Source organism: Lipophrys pholis (genome assembly GCF_963383615.2).
Source record: "Lipophrys pholis genome assembly, chromosome: 8".
Lineage (NCBI taxonomy): Eukaryota > Metazoa > Chordata > Actinopteri > Blenniiformes > Blenniidae > Lipophrys > Lipophrys pholis.
Window position 1 is genome coordinate 13,822,759 of NC_137630.1, and position 21,039 is coordinate 13,843,797.

A 21,039-nucleotide genomic window follows, 5' to 3' on the forward strand; every position below is an offset into this window, starting at 1 on the left:
TGAAAAAAAAATCTTGCAGCATCTGAATGGCAGAACTTTCTGTTGTTCCTTCTCCTTGTAAACAGAGACGCTCTTTCTTTAGCAGTAGTGACCTTTTTTCCATTGTTTTTTCTCTGCGACATTCTGTACAAAAAAAATGTGCTGTAATTGTGCGTTAGGCCTGGAGTTGGCAAAAAATAAAACAAAATAAAAAAATATTAAAATAATTAAATTCCCTTTCCTTTTCTCTCTTTCTCCATCAAATAACTGTAGAGCTCTGCACCCCCACTGTTCCCTTTTCACCTTTTGTATTTAATTTTAAAGTCAGTCAGTGTACAACCGAAAGCTGGATGCAAGATAGAAACTATATTAAAATGTACTGTTATTTAAGATGTAATAAAAAGCAGTTTGAGATGACCTACTGTGTTGAGTGTGATTCACTTAGAGCGATTCCCACTGAAGCTAGAATGTTGCAGACTGTTTGGTTTCCTTGTAATTATGTTCAAGTCAAATAAACAATTTCTTATCCACTGTTGAATCGGCCTGCCTCCTCTGTACGCTCCTCCGAATTTCTGTGTGGAAACAAAGAAAATACAGAGTTGGTCTTGAATTCCAAGTTCAGGAACCTTCAGTCTCACTGCTTCTGTACCGAGTTTGAATGTAATTCATATTTAGAGACACTCCCTTATCTTTGTCGCCCTCTGTTGGACATAAACATGGCTTACAAGGTTATATCGTTTACAACTCGAATGGATTTCTTTAAACCTTTTTTCTTTTTTGCCACGATGTAACAAAGTATCACGCTCTCATTCATAAAAGTTAATTTCATCTAAATCTAATCATAAAGGGTTTCACAGTAAAGTCATTTACATAATTCACACGCTGAAATATAAAAGATTTAATTCATGAATGTATGTCCATAAGAATGAATGCTTTTTGTTGTGAACCCAGCAATTTAGAGATTATTCATCTTGTATTTGTAATTGTGGGTTTAGTAATCCAAAATACATTAAAACACTTATGGAACTATAATGTATAAGCAGATTCTTGAATGAGAAGCCAAATAATCCTAGAATAAAATAAATATTGACAAGCTTGATACATTAAATGACCACATAAATGAAGAATCAGATTGATTATTCAAGATGTACATTACAAACTACACAAGGTCACAACATAGAAATAAAGAGGTTAAACAGCCATAATCTGACATTTTAAATGTAAAAGATGACTCAAAATGATTTGAAATAATTGTTAGTGTGGCCTGAGCTTGTCATGTGCATGGTTTCAAGGTAAGACTAGTGTATTTCTATCACAGTGATTAACAAGGAAATAAAGGGAATACATTAAATCAAGGTGATAAAAAAATCTTGATATAGAGCATCAGGAAGAGTACGGTAACTTATTTAATTACGGTACAATTAAATTTCACGTCAGTATAAGTCCCAGTTTGTACTTTTATTCACTATCCACATTTATTCAAAACTATCGGATGTGATGACCGAACGTGTGAAGGTTTTATTGAGCGATAAATACACTAGAAATAAATACATTAGAAAAGTATTAATGAGCAGAAAAACAGAAGAAGATCGAGTAAAAACAACCATCAGATATATCTGATTTTAAGTTGACCGTGCGTTGAGCCGCGACATCATCAAATAACCCGCCTCCATGTCTTAGATGACGTCAACGCCGATCCGCCCTGTGATAGGCTGGCGACAATGCGGAAGTGGTGACAGACTGTTGACAGCGCCGCGGTGGTGGAGGGAGACGGTGAAACGTTTTCCACTATATAAATAATGTCACGGCTCTGATCCTCCGGCAGTCTGCTGCACGGCGAGTCCCTGTCGTCGCCCCGTAGCACCGTGACGAAAAGGTAGCGTGGGGAGCGGGTTATATTGTTGTTCTGTGCTGAACGCGACTAAGTGTTAGCCTAGCGTGCTAACTAGCCGAGTCGAGGGACCATCTGGAGCCGTCACCGTTCATCCGATTAACTTCAGCCAGTATTGATTATTTAACTCTTATCCAAGCACTATTTTTAACGCTTACCTTTCTGGGTGTGTTTTTTTCTTTCCCTTTTAAGGGGAATCGCCTCAGTTGAAAAGAACATTGACTTGCTTCTCCTGTTAAATAAGTTAATATATTGGCTGCTCATGTAGTTTGTCAGTAAGTGGAGGCTGAAGCTCCATATTCTGTGTGTTGTCTACATTAGGTGACGATGTTTGAGGTGACAATTAGTGGATGGCTTTAGTATTCATGGTATTTTAATTAAACGCTGGCTTATTTCTCACACTCTTCCACCCATTGTGCCACATATGGACTAACGGTCAACTCCTATTTGAAGCCAGGCTGTTTGTTCAAACCCCATGGAGAGATGACATCACCTTCCCTGTGGTTGCAGATCTAACCAATAGTTTAAAAAAAAAAACCAAATATAGAATATTTGATATTAGGAAATAAAAATCGCTGAAGCTGGTCATGACAGTCCAACTGTGAATCAATAATTACCTGTGGTCTTCTGATCAATGAATATATCCATAAAAAAGCGAGTTAATCTCTGAAAGTGTGTAACATGCAGGCACAGAGACCCATAGTGGATTGTTTGTACAGAGAACTTTATGATCTTCCCTTCCTCAGTTGTTTAAATGGCCGTTTTATTGAGATTTGTCTCCCAGCTACATAAGATCTCTGCTTGTTGTCTAATGATTATCAGCCTGCATGCAAGTGACTCTGTGTCCTCATGAATGATTGATTTTTTTCCCCCTCCGGCAGTTTGTTCGCAGCCCGACTGTCTGAGATGGACGGTGGACAGGACATGCGACTGGAGGCCGCCCAGTACTGCTGCTCCACCTGCGACGGTGGTGGGGAGGTCTCCGGCCACGGCCACGGCCACGGCCACGGCCACAGCCTGGCCCGACGCAACAGGAAGACCCGCAGCCTGAGCACGTCTGCGGCCACCAGCTCCTGGGAGTACAGGTACGTGTGGGGTCATCTGATGTTTGAAGCCAAAGGTCACACAAAGAATTGTGATTCTTCCACCTCAAAAATATGTTGATAAAAGGTTAATTTATTTCCTACACTGATAAATGTTTCAACTAGGAATCTTCAAGCATTAAAAAAAAAAAAAAAAAAGGTTCTGTATTTTTTCATTTTCATGATGCAAGTTAAAATATTAAATAATAAAACAAAGAAGGCTTACAGGGTGTCGGTGTCTGTGGAATCCATTTAAATATATGGAATAAAATGTGGCAGTATTGAAACTTTCCATTGTTTCCAAATGATTTTCATTCTTCCCAGGACTGCACATGAAACCAGCTTCTGACTCGAGTATGAAATAGGAACACGCATCTGTCTGCCTTTTTTTTTTTTTTTTTGATGTATTAATGCAAATTCAGTGAAGCGGCACAATATTTCTAGACTCATGCAATTATTTTAAATGCCTGTGATTTTTATTTTTGTTAAAACTTAAAGCTATTTATGTTAAGATAGGATTTTAGTGCAGCTTTAAAAAAAAAAAAAAAAAACAATCTCACAATACTCCTTGGGTTCTTTTGTCAATTTCTGCAGGTTCTGCAACGGGTCGCACCAAAACAATGAGAATCCTCCATAAACTGTATAATTTGTAGGAACACGGTAATCAGAATTAGACCGAGGCAGCCGTTTGGTTGTAATGACGGCTCCCTGCTGCCTGCACTGGTCAACACCCTGTTTTTGTCAGCCCCGTGACCTTTATACAAAATACTCTTTAACCAAACATAAAGATTAAATGATGTTTTATTCCCACTCATCTGAGGGCTTTTCGACTCGCGCACGCCCTGCAGACGTTTTGGTAAATAACCTGAAAGGTGAGGCGAACGTGGCCCTGCTGTTGAATTCTCAGTAAACGCTCCAAGCAGGGAGACGCCGTTGTCGGATGCTGGAAGGTGATGCGGCGCAGCAGCCGTTTCTTCCCAGCAGCTTCGTCGGAGGATTAGCGTTGCGCCACATCAAGTGTTTGTGAAATGTGTGGGGTGCACAAAAGAAACTGAAAACACGCATTTGTTTCACACACACAAGCCGCGTTGGCAACTGAGGCTTTTCTTGTAAAGAGAAGTCGGTGCAAAGAGTGCACCAGTCCAAGATGTTGAAACACTCTCCCACACATGAATCTGACCACAACACTTCTCATTTTAGTGGCGTTTGAAAAGACCCGGCGGGTGATTCAGAGGAGTCAGATGGCCGTGGGATTCCCTCAACTCAAAGTTTATTTAGTGTTATTTAGTTAGAAGGCTGCAAAGAAAATCAAACTTGAATGATCCCACTTCGGTGCAGGTGTAAAATCTAATTATATGTAAAATATACACCATAAATGACTATTTGTACATCATTTCTAGTTCATATGCAAAATTAACATCCACCGTTTCTTTCACTTAAGTGTTTTAACTTGTCTGAATGATAATATTTTTTTTTATCATCATAAGTTTTGACCCAATTTTAGAATACAGTAATTTATTTTATTTTTAGAGTTACTCACACTGAAAGTTAAAAAGAACTTCTCCTCTCACAGATTTCTTTGAAATGATGAAATTACATTTTTTTGTGTTCTTTCTCAATGGAAGTCATGAAATTTCTCCTTTCACCATCTCTCATGTGTCGCAGTGTCTGAGTTTCCCTCTCCGCCTCGTCTTCTGCTTTAGTTGAGCATTAAACAGCCTTAAAGCTGCTTTAACGTGGAAGAAAATCCAAAAGAAGCAGGATTCAGCTTTTTGTAGATTCAAGTCGACGTGATCTTTAAACTTGGACAAATAAAATGTAACCACACAGTAGAAGACTTTTCATTTCAACCACGCCTCCGAACGAAACACGGGTCCTTGGTTAAATGTAGCTAAAATAAACGCATAAAATAGATTATTTATTATTATTTTTATAGATTATAATAATTCTAATTATATTATTTATTTTATAGAATAAACTCTGATTTAAAAGAATATATATCTACAGTATAGACGTCGCACAGCCACAGCTTATATTGATGGTCAGTCTAAGTAAAGCAGTTAGAGACAAATTGAAGGGAAAAACATGTTTAAAAAAAAATGTGCCTGTTGATGATTTTGGATTCTGATTCCAATTTTCCAGCTTTTCCACAAATTTTCTGTCTGTTAACTTTAAATTCAAACTGCAAGTTAATCAGAAGAGTACTTACTACTTCAACTGCTTGAAAATTCAGCCTTTTTTTCCCCCCCCACTCCCATAATCGGACTGATTTGAGTGACGTGATGCAGCGTACCATGACAGTTGTTCAGGAAAATCTAGTTGCAGTGCTCCAGTTAACTGGGAATTTATACTCGCGTTCTCAGGAAAGCTGCTGTCGCACTACATGCCAGAGTATGACTAAAAACATTTGACTCCATTTCATTCGTAGGAGTGGTGTGCAAGTCATTGAAATTAAGATTGAATGTTCTAAGTGATATCAAAACCGTGCAGAGCTCCAAAGTAAGCCGAACACACCAGGAGCTCTAACTAGGAAATTCCAACACCTCAACTCGGAAAACGAGTCACAATTCCAGCCTCTGACGACCGCCTCGCAGTAAATCACACTGATGGGTCTGTGTGATGGAGATGGAGGCAAGTTTCCATCTTGTAATGATGGAAGGGGAGGGGGGGGGGGAACTTCCCCGTCGTCCTGCAGCAGCTCGCCGCTCCCTGCCTTCGACAGACCGGTGACTAATCGCGGCCGCACGACGAGTATCAGCTGGTGGGGAGTCCAAAAGTGGAAATCTTTCAACTCAAACTCAACGCTTTGTTTTCATCCCTTCAATAGGGAAATGAAAGGCGGATGGTTATTGCACCGTGTTGTGTAACTCTGGAAAGTTATGCTCAAGTGTGTTCGTCTGTCCGGCTGGTGCCGGGGACATTATTATACCGAAACAAAAAGTCAGGTTTTAGTTTGAACTTTGTTTTAATCCCTATGCTCTTCCTCCCAGGAGGACCCAGTCGCTCCACGGGCCCAGTCCTGTGACCACATTCGGCCCAAAGGCATGCATGCTCCAGAATCCACACGCAGTCATGTAAGTAGGACACAAACCTTTTATTTTTCATTTTTTTAAACCAATGTTAAGGATTGTTTGTGACATTTGTTTGGTGCAGTCATGAGTCGGTGTAGAAATGTTTGAATAGGTCACCTTCAAACTGCATTATGACGACCGGATCAGAAACTTTGTCTCCAAAAGGAACTACAGTTTAATCTCAGGTGTCCAGTCTTTTGTTCTCACCGACGCGTGTTCGAGGCTGAACAATCGGCAGCATGCCGTCACTGCGCACCGTGTCAGTCTGAGGAACGGGAAGGAAAACGACGAGAGCTGCACTAGAGAAGAATAACACGGATGTGATGCGTTGGGTGGCAATTACATGGATAAGATGCAGCTTAAAAAACATTTAAAAAAGGTTATTTTAGATTCTTTCTTTTATATTGTTTCACATCCACCTGGTGAGGAAGAAAACGGTTTTAACTCGAATAGAAAAGGACGGATGAATGAATGAAGTGTATGACAGGAAATAAAAACATGTCGGGATCTCGAAACGGTATATAGAGATACTCAAACTATTGTATTGGAGTAAAACTTTAAAGAAGTCAAGTTTGAACAGAATTCTGTCAATAATGGCTGATTCCAATGTAGGTTTTTGTTTTGTTTATTTTTTTTTTTCTTAAAGCAACAAGCAAATACAGTTGTATCAAGAGCAATTAGAAATGTCTGATGTCCACCAAAGGTGAAAATTTCAACTCAATCTGTGCGGTAGTTTACATACACTGTGTAAAAAGACTCAAACCTTTTTTTTTTTTTTTCTCTCTCTGTTTGAAGTTAAATCAGACTAAACTTCTCCTCTTGCATACATTTCATTAGTATTTGGGAGCTTTGCCTTTAAACCGTAGGACTCGGTCAAACGCGTTGTGTATCCTTCCACAGCAGTTTGCTTGTAGTTCTGACCTCCCTCCTGATAGAAGTGGTGGACCGGGGGCTCTGTGATGTCCAATCCAAGACACTGACTTTGTTGTCCTCGAGCCACGTTTTGGCGCCGCGCTGAGGCTCCTTGAGGCTGATGTCTTGAGATGTTGCTTCAATGTTTCCACATAATGTTCTTTCCTCATGACGCCCTCTAATTTCGTGAAGTGCACCACTTCCTCCTGCGGCAAGGCAGCCCCACAACATGATGCTGCCACCCCCATGCTTCACGGTCAGGAGGGTGTTTTCAGGCTGCCCAGCTTCCACCTTTTTCCTCGTCCTATAATTGTTTTGAACAGACAAACGTTGGACGGTCGAGCGTCGGGAAATTGCTTCCGAGGATGACCCAGATTTGTTTGGCTCCGCGACTGATTTCTTTCATGTCGGACAAGGAAGCAGCGTGTTTGAGGTGTGGCCTTAAAATACGTCCCCAGGTGCGCCGCCAATTAACTCACATGGCAGGTCAACCTATCCGAAGCTTCCAACGCCGTGCCGTCGTCCTCTGGACTTTCCCACATTGTTTAAAGACTTGGTAATCTTTGTGTGCGTGAACGTTTGACTTCAAAGAAAGTAATGAGAGATTCTCTTTCTCATTATTGGTGCATTTATGAAAGAGAAATAGCTTTGGCAATCCAAACTGACCTAAAACAGGAGAAGTTTAGTCTGATTGTATTTAAACTTGTGGTTTTAACTGTAGTTCATGTTTTTATTGTGCAGGTCATGTTTCTTAAAAAAAAGGCAGTTTATCTTTAACAAAGTGAGCCTGAAATACAAGGCAGACGTTGAACTAAATCTCTGACCATTATCCTTCTTATACACAGCTGACTAGGTAATCGATTTGATTAATCAGGAGAGAAGTTAGTCGCCTGGAAAATCCTCAGTGGTACTAAAAACGGCTTGAACTTCCTTGAACTGAGGCAAAAAAAAACCCCAACTTTACAGCGCACACAAAGGATCACCACATCAGTCTGTTGAGGGAAATAGGAGTCGATCATTAAACCCGGGATCAGAATGAGGAAACCGTCGGCGCCAAATGTTGTCTTCACTTTACTGGACGAAAATGCTCAGATGAGTCTCATGAAGCGCCTCAAGAATCATTACTTCATTCTACTAGGGGGAATCGGTTTCAGTCCAATACATGTAACACAGTTGGAGTGACGGGTTTCAGGAGATAATGTGTCCAAAGCGTAGTAGAAGAGGTTGGAAACTGAGTTTTACTATTAAAATACTCCGATTTTTAACTGTTATTATAATGATCAATGAACTTCCTGTAATTAAGAATTGAATTGCGACTCGTATCAGCCCAAGAATTTGAACACTTTTCTACCAAATCTCTAAATGTCTTACACTTGACATTTGAATCAGACAACATTATGAGTTTATTTTATTAACTCAATGAAAAAAAAAAAAAAAAAAGAAAGCTGGTGATTTATGTCCACTGAACCTGTCCAACACCAGAACCTGTTAAGTCACTCTACAACTCTCATGTCTTTAGACAATCCTGGTGTTCTGGTTGCATAGACGTTTGCATTCTGCTTTGTTATGCTGTCGGGGAGCCGGTCTCCGTCCCCAACAAACACTCACACACACACACCGAGTGTTGATTATGCATCTGCCGCGCTATTAATGAAAATGTGTCCGGACTTGCTCACTCGTCTCTCCCATATCTGTCAAATACACCTGTGAGACTGAACGTGCCGAAAAATAGAAGTGGGCCGCTGTTTGTTTAAAACAAAATAAATAAAAAGATCTGATGGGTCTGAAGAGGTTTTCAGTGTCAGCTGTGAATGATCTTGTTTGACAGGTCAGGTCAATGTATTTACAAGATTTCTGGAGGACTTCTATTAACAGTGCTCTTTCTGTTTTTGGACACAATTTCAACCAGACTGAACTGAAGCTTGAACTGTTGTTGAACTAGTTAATGTAGGAAGCCCAAATACTGTAGATGGGTACCATGCATGTCTACTGATTTCCTTGTTTTTCAATCTTTCTGCTACTCGGCATTACAGCATCAGAACTGTAGAGTCATTGCTTTGTGAAGTGAATAGTTGTTGTTGTTTTTTTTTATTATTGAAGGATTTAAAGTGAATTAGGCAAAACTGGTTTTTCCGGGGATTAAACTTTTTTACGTTGTCATTTCTGACTGGTTTTCAGCGCTGTTGCGTCATTATTTGGATGAGAGGTTGTGTTAAGGTGGTGAACTTATATAAGAAGTCGTGGCTAAAAAGCCGGTTTTGTGTCGTACACCGAGAGAGGTCTGCCAATTTATTTCGGACTTCGTAAATATGTTTTGATCGTTTCATCTGTTGGATCGATACCGGAACACTCCGGCTGGTGCTGGTCACTTCTTTTTTTCTGTTTTTAGTTTTTTATGTGAAAGTAAAATGAGTCAAAACTTAGCAGCATTACAATTATTAATTCTTTACCTCGCAAGCGTTAGAACTCATTAATTCCCTCTCTGTAAGCCTCTGTGCTTTCTAATGTCTTATTTCAAGCAATAAAAAGATGATAAAGGTATGGAATCAGAGAAGGTTTATTCTCAGTCGTGGAGAAAGAACAAAGTAACATGAAGATTTTCAACATCGCTTAAGTCAGAATTGTTATTTCTCACACACACACACACACACACACACACACACACACACACACACACACATACAGTGTCTGCTACAGTCCTTGAAGCGATGTAAAAGACAATAATATCAATAAGAAAGACTTGGGCAGGTTGTATTTGTACACCGTGTTTGACTGCTGTGTACAGATCCTTCATTAAAAGTTTGATGCATCGATAACGTCATGCTGAAAGATCCTCCAGTCCTGTTCGACCTCCGACCCCTCCGCCACGCCGGCGCCTCAGTCCAGCACTGTTTGTTTCAGGCCGCAGCGTTTGAAGGATTAGCCTCCACAAAGCCGCTAGACGGGGTAAAAGTAGTAAAACCGGGTTATATCGGTCACAAACAAAGGTTCACGCCGCTACTTTTAGCTGGAGCCGCTTCATCACACTGACCGTCTGCACGGACTGAGGCGGTCCCGGTTTCAGCCTGCAGAGTGGAACCAGAAGTCGTCCCATTGAGAAGGTGTGGTCGCGAGACTGGATGAAAGCGCGACTGACTTTCTGGAGTTTGCAGGCTCAAAACAACGCCCGAAAAGAGCCCAGAGGAATTTCCACCTTTGATCACCCGAGTTCACGCCACCCGGAACACGCCTTGAGAGGAAAGACGGCAGTGTGCCAGGCCCTTGTTTTGAAGCCAGCGTATTGCCTAATGTCGGTCACGAAGGAGGACGGTGACATCTATTGTGAGATAAGAACAGAGCAGGCCTGCAGGTTGCTCCACAGCCAGAACCGTAGCCACATGAAGGGATATTGTCACGATGTGGACTCCATTGTCGCAGATGGAGAAACCTCAAAGCTTGTGTCATCAATGTGTATAATTTTTTTACAACAATTGTACAATTTCCTGTAACAAGTAACCGAGTACACAAATACTGGAAAGGCACCAAAAAGCTCAAACAGAACAAATACTGAACGGATATTCAAATATACAAGTTTGAGATTGGAAACGTAACACCAAAGTCTTGTGGAGTTGAAGGTCTCCGCGTTTTAATTGAACCAATGACTTTGCTCCCGGTTTTTCCCACATTAATAATGGAAACTATGTTTGGCCTGAGAGGAATGCGGTGGATCCGGTTGATTTCCATCTTCCAGACTATTATGTACTGAGGTGACGTACGTTTGATGAAAGACCAAAAACTGGGTTTCTACAACAGAGCAGCTGATTCCAATGAGGTCATGTGACCAGCCTGATCTAAAAGATCAATGTCATTATACATTTTAACCTCATCTCGACCTCATCTGAGTAAAACCGGCTCCGATTTTACACAGAATCGAATCAGTTTTCCTTCAGCCTGCACAGATCTGGCCACGTGTAGAAATACGATTCTCAAAGTTAGACATTTTTATTTATCATATTTTTATGCATTTGATTTTTCTCGTATGATCTGTTGTGTTGTGATCAACTCAAACAGCCTTTTAGCCAACTGTATGTTTAAAAACTTTCACTATACTCACACAGCCTATTTTTTTTTTAATGGAACATGTATTTATCACGTATTCAATATATTATAACAAATGTTTTAGAAAGGAGGCTGGACTGAACAGCTGATGCTGTTTGAAGCAGCATGTGCTGGGTTTCTTTTGTTCTCAGACCATGTTTGCTCAGTGCAGGTGAATAGAGGACTATCAGCTTTCTGGAATGAGACACAGGGAAGTTCAGTTTCATCCTGCTGAATTCTCAGAACACATTCGGACGTGTTGATAAACCTCATGAAATTTTCTGAAAATAATTTGAAAAAAACACCCAAATAAGCGTCATTGAGAGAAACTCTTTGTTAATTGCCATACTCGCTGAAAAGCGAGCGATTTTTTGCGAAGTGCTGGTGTAGGTGCAGCCCTGCAGGTGTTGTCTCGGTGAGTCACACCTGTCCAACAAGGAAATCCCTTCCCTGAAGTGGGCGGGTTGGAGCGGAGTGGGTGGGAGCTGAGATGAAGACAACCTTAAGATGAGCGAGAGCTTTGCTCCAGCGGGCAGAGTGCACCGTGCGTCGGGAGGCTTTAGTGTAAGTCCTCGCTGGGACAAATATAGCCACAGCCAGTCCAGCTCCAGGGGGTTGTTAGCTGGTGCCGGGGCCCCGACCACAGCGCGTGGAGAGCCTCTCCTCGTCTCCTCTCCTCTCCTCTCCACGCTCGGCCTCCCTGACTCACGGCTGGACCGCAGAGCCAGCAGCTCAATCTGCTGCTCGGTCCGCTGCAATCTGCAGCATTGGAGGACGTGGAGCCGAGGCAGCATGAGCCGCCGTGTCAGAGCGGGCCACCAGGACCGAGCCCCGTTCTCCAACTGAGTCAGACCAGAAGCAGCATCTTCCGTTACATGTGTACAACCATGAAGTTCAACCAGTGCGTGTTGCAGGACGCTCCCGAGAGCCACGGCGGGAACCGAGTCTGGAAATGGTGAGAGGACTTCCCGGTGTTATCTGTGTCTTTATCAAACACACACAGTCGCTTTTTGTAGCGGTGAGATATGAACAGGGATGGCTGGACGTCTGTCGGACACATGATCAGAGCAGCAGCAGTAATGTGGAGGGAGAGGACGGCGATGCTGAACTTGTTTAGTGTCAAGTTGAGTCGTATCATTTTGTTGCAGCGTTGTGGTTGTCAAACGCTGTAACGTTGTCGGGGGGGGGGGGTCACCGTGTGAATGGGAAGGCGTGGACGCTTTGAGGTGTTCTGGGGAGAAACTGAACGGCGGCTGAATAGCCGTTTCAAATGCTAATGACGTCTCGCCTGGTTCGCCTCGATTGTGTTGGAAAGCAGGTGTGCTCACTTTGTTTCACATGTTTGGATCCGTGCAATTTGGAATAATTCACCTTGTAGAACAACAACCTCACACTATCAAGCGGTGTCATCTAAAAGGAGCCGATGCAACAAATCCTTGATGAAGTCTGCTTTTACCAGTTGTACTGTCTGTTTTATATGTATTTAAAGTACAGGGAGTGGCATGTTTATAGCACGTAGCCTCACATACTCCAAACCTCAGAAAGTAACATGCCGTTAAAAAAAAAAAACCCCAAAAAACCCTCAAGTCAAACAAGTTGACAGCAGAGCCGTTGTGCTGATCACAAAGTGTATCTAATGGTGAGACTACATTGTCCTTTATGTGCAATCTGTGGTGGTTTGTTTGCATCACGTTGTGGCCCGTTTTTCCTCAAATAAACAGGAAGTAGACATGTCCTAATGAAGCTGCTGTCTTGTGTTATTTGTTGAGACTGAACAGGTGTGAGTGTGTTTGTGTGTGTGTGTGTGTGTAGGAACTAAACCTGCATATTTTCCTGATATCCTGAGTGAAAGATTTCCCTTGGGCAAAAAAAAAAAAAAGATCAATGATTCCGTGAGTTAGTCTCACAGATTCGTCCTGCAGATCGTAACCAGGCTTGAAAAGCACATTTTCCTTCTGGAACTGCCATAAAGTTCAATTAGGCCCTGAGGCGAGTGATCAGCCTCCCTGTGGTTTGAAGATGCTTTCAAGTATGTCAGGAGTTTACCAAAGTACATGTGCTGAGATGACTGATGGTCGGGTTTTCTTTGCGTTGGGACACCTTACAGCTCAGCTGGTTCGGAATGTCAAGTTAACTTAACCTGTGAATGTTGTGAATCCTCAGTTTCTGAGCTTTGGCGCGCATCGAAAAGCGTTGTGTATCCTGCTGAATGTAAAGAGTAATCAAGGGCTCATATTTTATTTCCTGCTTTATTTGCAAACAAATTGGCAACAGCCTTATATTTAAGTGCTCACTTGTATATTCAAACGTAACATTAATTCCTCCCAAGTTTCTCTTGCATAAGAGATCCGCTCGTCCTAATTTACCATCACTGACTCCCTAATGGGTGTGACGGATCCATTTCTTATGAAAGCTGGAACTAAATGAGGTGGACAGATTTTGGTAATGGAGCCCGTTGGCTGTTTCCAGCTTGAACTCGTGTCCCGTCCTCCTGGGATGCAGCTCGTTTTGGGCCGGCGTGAAGCTTCCTGTTGGTTTTCCTCATTCCGCCGTCGCGTCTTCTCTCGGTGCCACCCGAGGTTGTCGGTTCCATTTCTCTTCTATTTAATGCCGTGTCACCCTGACGGTGATACAAACTCTTTACACGTGCCGGTGAATGGGCCTCCTTCCTTCCACTCGCCGCACGGGGGTCAGAAGTGTGTGTTATCAGAGCTGGGTGTTAAGTTGGTGCCTCCTAATTGGATATGTGCTGAGTAGTTGTGGTTATGATGAGCACAAGGACTCCCCGGTGAGCAGGTCAGCTGTGACTCGAGTCACAGGTCTCGGCTCATGTAGGATTTAAACTCTATTCCGGTTTTCTCCTTCGTAAGGTGAGAGTTTGTTTTGGCTGTGTTTGTGTGCAGGCACATTCAGGACCCCGCCAGCCAGAGACTGACGTGGAACAAGCCACCTAAAAGTGTCCTCGTCATCAAGAAGATCCGAGACGCCAGTCTGCTGCAGCCTTTCAAAGAGCTCTGCATTTTCCTCACCGAGGTACGACCCCTGAACCCCGACCACCGGGTCTGCTCATGGGAAGCTGCATCCCTCCTTTAGGTTTCCGGCTCATCACTCAGCCTTGTTTTCCTGATCTGCAGGTTAAAAACATGATTGTTTACGTGGAGAAGAAGGTCCTGGACGATCCGGCTATCTCGGCAGACGAAAACTTCGGAGCCGTCTCCAAAAAATTCTGCGCTTTCAGAGAAGGTATTAAACTTGGTAAATCTTAATGCAAAGATAAGAACAGTTTGAATGGATGTTAGAGTCTCTAACTTTTTAAACCTTATAAACAAACTATAGAAAACAGCATTACGATCCATTCAATCTCATTGTATGACCTCAAGTCAGCCGACAGGGTCACAAGAGTTAAAATGATCCATTTAAATTACTTAAAAACCCAAATAAACATAAATAAAAGGAGCATTTATGCTCCATAACGAGTGGAAAGATGTGTGTGTACTGTAACCAAACCTGTAAGCATTTTTTCCCAATATACAACAAATATATAGATGAGCTATAGATCGAGATACAAATAATGAGAAGAGTGTGTGTATATATAAAAATTTAAAAAAAGTTGTGAACTTATGTAGAAAGAGAAATAAGTACATTTGAATAGACATACAGTCTAATGATATGGAGACGTGGCATACACAGTTTCTGTGTATAATTATAGAAAAATCGATGTGTATATAGAGACGGAATAAAAAGATCTCTTCATCTATGATGTTTTTAAGGACAAAAAGATGTCAATCTATTTAATTGTGTAATTATAGAAGCATATTTAGAGAGGGAGACATGCAGACAGTATGGACACATGGCACATATAGATAAATAGATGTAAGTCAAATGTTTCCATTTATTATTTTCTTGTGTTTTTCAGATCTGGATGACATCTCTAACCAGGTGGACTTCATCATCTGTCTCGGTGGCGATGGCACTCTGCTGTATGCGTCTTCGCTCTTCCAGGTATTCATTCAACTTCAAAACCAGCATTAATCTAAAGCTTTCCTCCTCTAACGCGGTTCCCTCTCCCCTCTGTCTTGCAGGACAGCGTTCCTCCGGTCATGGCCTTCCACCTGGGCTCCCTCGGCTTCCTCACGCCGTTCAAGTTCGACACATACCAGTCTCAGGTCACCCAGATTATTGAAGGTACTTCCTGCTCCGCTTGTGCAAGCGTTCCCCCTCGCCCTCGTTGACAGAGCCGGGGGTTTGTTTGAACTTTGGCTTCTGGCGTGCAGGAAACGCCGCCATCGTGCTGCGGAGCCGCTTGAAGGTGCGTGTGCTGAAGGAGAACTGGGAGAATAAAGCCCGAGTGGACGAGAAGGGAATCATCCTGACCAACGGGGACGCGGAGAGCTGCCGCAAGGCCATGCAGTACCAGGTGAGCCCTCCGGAACAAACCAGAAATCTTCCTGTGGGCAGCGTGTTTCCAGTCGTGACGTGTGATATGCAATAATGCTGCAATGTGTACTAATGTAACGCAGTTTCAAGTCATTTTGGAAAATCTGCCGGTTACAAGTTAAATGAGTCATTGCACTCGGCGGTATTTACAGTCTGGTTTCCTTTCTTCAAGGAGAAAGAAATGGCTGGTGGAAATACTCATTGGCTTGTAATTTTAAAAATCTAAAATGTTAAACCTCATTTAGACTGCTGCATTCTACCATTGCTATGTTGGCAGGACATGAGCAAAAACAAAGAGTGACATGTAATACTAGTCCAACTGAGCCTTTTTTTTTTTTTTTTTTTCATTATTAAAAATAGAACCAGGTCTAGAGATAAAGGGTGAAATTTCTGCCATGATGCACCGAATTATTCCATTTTGTTAGAAAATGGCTTCAAGAATTGTATTCCAAAATGCGGCGTTATTACATAATGAGCTACAAAATGTTATTACATATTGCAGCATTATCAAACGACGTCCTGGTGGAGTCTTGTCACCCTGACTCAGCAGCTCTCAGCCTGAGACTCCTGAAAGCCTCAGACCTGTTATTACAGAATAAACTGAGCTTAACGTGTTTTTAGCAGCACAAATCCACCCGTGTAATCTGACCTGTGTGACACAAGGAGAATAGTTTCTCTCTCTTATCCCCAACATCAGTCTCATCTATTGAAACGTTAACTGGTAGGTTTCTCCCTCTGTGTGTGTGTGTGCGTCAGGTCCTGAACGAGGTGGTGGTGGACCGAGGGCCGTCCTCCTATCTCTCCAACGTGGACCTCTACCTGGACGGACACCTCATCACTACAGTGCAGGGCGACGGTGAGCGGCAGTCGGATCAGAGCTGCTTGTTAAATCCTGTCGTGTCGCACCGCCAGTCAAAACTCCCAGACAGTGTTTAGTCTCCGCAGCTCGTAGTCTTCCCGTCCAAGCAGCCGCAACCTTTGGACAGACTTTACTACGCAGTGATTTGTTATGTAGGGCAATCATTCCAAATACAACAGAGGAACGCAGTGAATCACTCTGATGTAGAAACACACATCCACCTCACAACATCTGAACACAATGCCAAAGTTCACTTCATACATTCTAGAATTAAATAATTCCTCGTGTGCGGGCACAGTCTTATCGGGGGCCTCGATTTGGATCAGGTGATCTAAAAGTGCGTCTCTCTCCTCCTCAAGGGGTGATTGTGTCCACTCCTACGGGCAGCACTGCGTACGCCGTGGCGGCCGGCGCTTCCATGATCCATCCGAACGTCCCGGCCATCATGATCACCCCCATCTGCCCGCACTCGCTCTCCTTCAGGCCCATCGTGGTGCCCGCAGGGGTGGAGCTCAAGGTACGCACACTCCACTCGGCTTCCTTCCTTCCCTCCTCCTCGGGGGTTCCGATCCAAACCTGAGTTTTACCGTAATAAGATGTTTTGGCTGCCTGCGACTTCTGAGCTGAGAAATCTGGGACACCTCCAGGTTTTCATGGTCGTCACAGATCCTCGATTATTATCATGCTACATTCTCATTGTCAACAGTCGTGCTGCCTCCCTGCACTTGGAAATACAAAAAAAAAAAACCACTCTATTCTTTGAAATTGTTCAATACGTTAATTCAGAGCGGCGGCCCCTGGTGAATTTATGACCAAATGTTCACTTTGCATTTTAAACTTATTCAGGCAAGTTCACTCACCATCATTCAGACACGAGGCTTTTCAAATGCTAAAAGCAGCTCGATAGAAAGTACATCAAACGAATACAAAACACACGGGAGCTGCCTCATCGGATCAGCGGAGGTTTACAGGAACACTAATGGTCACAGGAAACATGTCAAGGAAACGTTTGGCACCACAGATTGATAAACAGTTAACGTCACTTTAGGAGTAGAAGAGATACTTTGAATTTATTAGCGATTTATTGTGTCTGTTGAGTTTTAGAAGTAAATATTAACCTGGGTGCTTTGCAGAGTAAGACAGAATACAATAAATAAATCAATAAACAACATGGTTAAAACACATTGCCGCTGAATTACTCTGCACTGCTATCATTTCACCAACCAGCCATAAGATTATAACCACCTTCCACCGCTTCGTGGCAGGAAGTCAGCATTTTCTCAGGTGGTCATAATGTTCTGGCGCAGAGATGTATTCGGTAAACAAACTACATACTGACGGTGAGCGTGCTGATTCCTCTTAGTAACGATGGGGAACCTGCTTCATTATCACCCTCTGGATCGCCTCTGAAACAATGAGTGTTTGTGTGGAGAGAAGAACAGGTTCCACGCTTTGCTGGCGAGGGAAGAGGAAGTGTCTTTCCTGCCTGAAAACGGCTGCTTTCTGTCCTCAGATCATGCTTTCCCATGACGCCAGGAACACGGCCTGGGTGTCGTTCGACGGGAGGAAGAGACAGGAGATCTGCCACGGAGACAGGTTGGTCCACATACCGAGCCGCCGGCACCGAAACACGAAGGCTTTAGACGGCGAAAGGAGCCGCGGACGGAGACAAAAGACGCGCCGGGCGAGCCGAGGATGAGTTTAACTCCCTCGGCCGCTGCCTCGACACTCGGAGGCTTTTGTTATGTAACCTTATCAACCTGCTTAATGGTCTCCGGGCCTCAGGAGAGCCTCATCCAGACCTCTAGCTATGTGACTCCTCCCAACATAATCCCTCCATCACTTCAGCGCTTCTGGGAAAAAAGAGCAACTGAACAGTCCAGTGATTCCTCACCAGGAAGTGTTCTGGCCGCGCCTCATTTCGACAAGTCTGCGAGACAACACCCTCACCTCCTTGTCTTTGTTTTTCTTTCCAGTATTACCATCACCACTTCCTGCTTCCCCGTTCCCTCCATCTGTTTCCGGGACCCGGTCAACGACTGGTTCGAGAGCCTGGCTCAGTGTCTGCACTGGAACGTGAGGAAGAAGCAGAACTACCTCAGCTCGGAGGACGAGGAGTTCTGAGTCCTCGGAGACGCTGCGCTTCACTTTTCCCATCAGATCATTCGTCCAAACCCCCGTCGTTGATGTTGGATTTGTAAAAAGACGGTCGGTTGGTTGAAGCTTGAACGTGATTTACTGATGGACTCAAATAGGCTCGTAGAGCACAAAGTACCTTATCAAACTAAAGTGAATCAATTAAAAGCCGATAATTTATTAAGTTATTTCCCCTCACGCCCAGCGAGTGGCTTGGTTTGTTCCTCGATCTGAGTCTTTCCAAGTTGAAGAAAAGTGTTTCTGACGACCAATCGAAAGAGTTGATCCGGAATCAACGTGCACATCGGGCTTCATCCGCAGCCAAGCCTCCCGTTAGTCTTTTAAATCTCTCATCCATCTCTCCGAAGTGTGTTTTAGTTAAGAATGGAGAGACTGTGCCTTAAACACTGCTATCACTAATGTACAGAAAAGGTTCTCATCACGTTTGTTCATATCTGTGTCCATCAGCCCCGAGCTGCTGGTTCTTATCCATTCCAGGCAAAGAGGCGGCCGCTTACATCTTCTTCTTTTTTTGATGTTTGCTTTTTGGTTAAAAAACAACAACAACAAAAAAAAAAAACCCTATCCTTTAAGCCATAGTGGAGGTTTTTAATAGTTGACTGATCTGTTTTTCACGCTGTGGAGGAGCCGGACCGGTCACCGAGCCCGGCGCCACCTCCAGAATCAGACCGACCGAGGCAATCATTCCTCTCACTCTGGAGTCTGTATATAAGGAAAGAAAATGTATTTTGTAAAGTCCACATGTTTATTACCCTGTTTACAAAGTGTTATTAATGAAAGTACTTTTTTTTTTTTTTTTTTTCTTTTTTTTTACATTGATAACTTCCTCCGCCGTTAACTTTATTTCCATGAAGTGAGGTCAGGGTTAGCAGGTCTGACCATCCAGCTCCGTTTTTTTTTTAAAAAGGTTTTACCTGAAGTTTGCTCAAACGGAGCCAAAGTCTATTCCAAATTCATTCCACTCTGGTATTTTTTTACATCCGCCGTTCTGTGTCAGGAGCTGCTGTTGAGAAAAAACAACAAAAACAAACGAGCCTGAAGCCTGGTTGACTCTTCTCTCAAAGTGCTTTTCACTTTTTGTAACTATGAGAACATGTAACTCTTTTAACTTTTGTATCTTTCAGTTTGTAAATGTTTCTAATATGAATCTTACTATTTTTTTTTTCCCCCCCAAAAGACTTTAATAAACACAAGGAATTTAAATGGGGAAGCGGCTCCTGCTTGGTTCTTTTGATTCTCGCGTAAATCGAGAAGAGAAACGGACATTCAGTCAAACGTTTATTTGAACGCGCCATGTTGAGACACGCAGGGCAGGAGGACGAATCTCTTTTGACTCCAGAGTTTTCTGAAACGTTTACACAAGGTGAGAAACCAAAACACTTCAAACACTCCAGTTTATTACAAGGTAAATGTAATTATATATCAACATTCTGGCAACAGAAATTACAGTGTGTTCCAAAGAAATAAAGGAAATGCAATAAAACAAGGCAATTTAGACAAATAAGGCAATTTGTATTTTTCTTGAAACGACAGCGTTGTCGAAGCTGAAAGGGTTTTTGCAATGTCTGAAAAGCCCATGTCTTAATTCCAGTGTTGTGCAAAGCACCAGAAATTAGGAACTGATTAGTAACTTGACCAGAATTCTGCAACGTTTAAGACCAAATTCATCTGGAGCCTGAGAACACGTTGAACCTTTTAAAGTGGAATCAACACGGACCGTGAAGTTTTGCAAAATCTACAAAGATAGTTGTGTGTCATTGGTAAAGTTTGCAAATTGAATATGTTTGATATCAAACCTTTTTATTAACTATTTCTCAGCTTCTTTTTTTTTTCTTCCATTTGATTTTTTCCTTTTTCTCTTTAAGTGTTTCGAGTTATTTCAACCATTTAAAAATATATAGATATTTCTCATTTAGACATTTTCTCATGGATTTGCGTTATTGCTGCAATTGTGTCCATTTTTAGCCAAGAGAAGTCATTTTTCAAAAAAGTCTGACTTATCTATAAAAGAAAAACACACGTTTACATATAATTGAGTGAAAGCTTCAGGGAGCCACCACAAAGGTGTCTTTCATACAAAGTGTCCCATTAACTGTTTCACAAGCGTTTGACTGGCCTGTGAGCAACAGTGTCGTGTTGATAAAGACGACAGGAAGACGTCCACAGAGCGGCTGACATCAGTGGCCAACATGCAGCCAGGCTGTATAACAGTGAGGCTGCAGGACACGACATAATGTTTAATGCCACCACCAGTGGGGCATCCACCAGATGCTCTTTGTAGTCTTTCTGTACAGACTTATTTGAGCTGCGTATGGATGAGATATTCCAAAATGTCTTTTGGGGATTCATGAGGTTCTCTGGCTCCAGTAAAACAGAAGTTTAATGACACAGTAGCAGGTGTCTTGACTGTTAAACGAGCCGGCCAGAGAGAGCTGCAACCTCGACAACTTTCATTTACAATAAATGTAACAAGGCCACAATAAAGTAAATTATTAATGTGCTGCTCGTTTCATTACTCACCGACGTATTGATAGTCACTTTAAACATTAAAGAAATAATATAAAAGTAACTGCT

The 21,039-nt window shown here is 42.6% G+C and overlaps 1 protein-coding gene across 2 annotated transcripts; it reads left to right on the forward strand.

Annotated features, from left to right (window-relative positions):
* Positions 1 to 1,693: 1,693 nt before the first annotated feature.
* nadka (NAD kinase a) lies at positions 1,694 to 19,964 on the forward strand. 2 transcript variants are annotated; one of them, XM_080469395.1, is made up of 12 exons: positions 1,694 to 1,855; positions 2,752 to 2,955; positions 5,943 to 6,026; positions 13,916 to 14,045; positions 14,147 to 14,255; positions 14,929 to 15,014; positions 15,095 to 15,197; positions 15,287 to 15,429; positions 16,206 to 16,305; positions 16,668 to 16,825; positions 17,822 to 17,904; positions 18,285 to 19,964. In XM_080469395.1, the coding sequence occupies exons 2-12, from the start codon at positions 2,777 to 2,779 to the stop codon at positions 18,430 to 18,432; spliced, it is 1,323 nt and encodes a 440-aa protein (XP_080325521.1). In that variant the 5' UTR covers positions 1,694 to 1,855; positions 2,752 to 2,776; the 3' UTR covers positions 18,433 to 19,964. The 2 variants fall into 2 exon arrangements, with proteins under 2 accessions (XP_080325521.1, XP_080325522.1); XM_080469396.1 differs by lacking the exons at positions 1,694 to 1,855; positions 2,752 to 2,955; positions 5,943 to 6,026 and adding an exon at positions 11,502 to 11,967 and having other exon boundaries at positions 18,285 to 19,963.
* Positions 19,965 to 21,039: the final 1,075 nt, after the last annotated feature.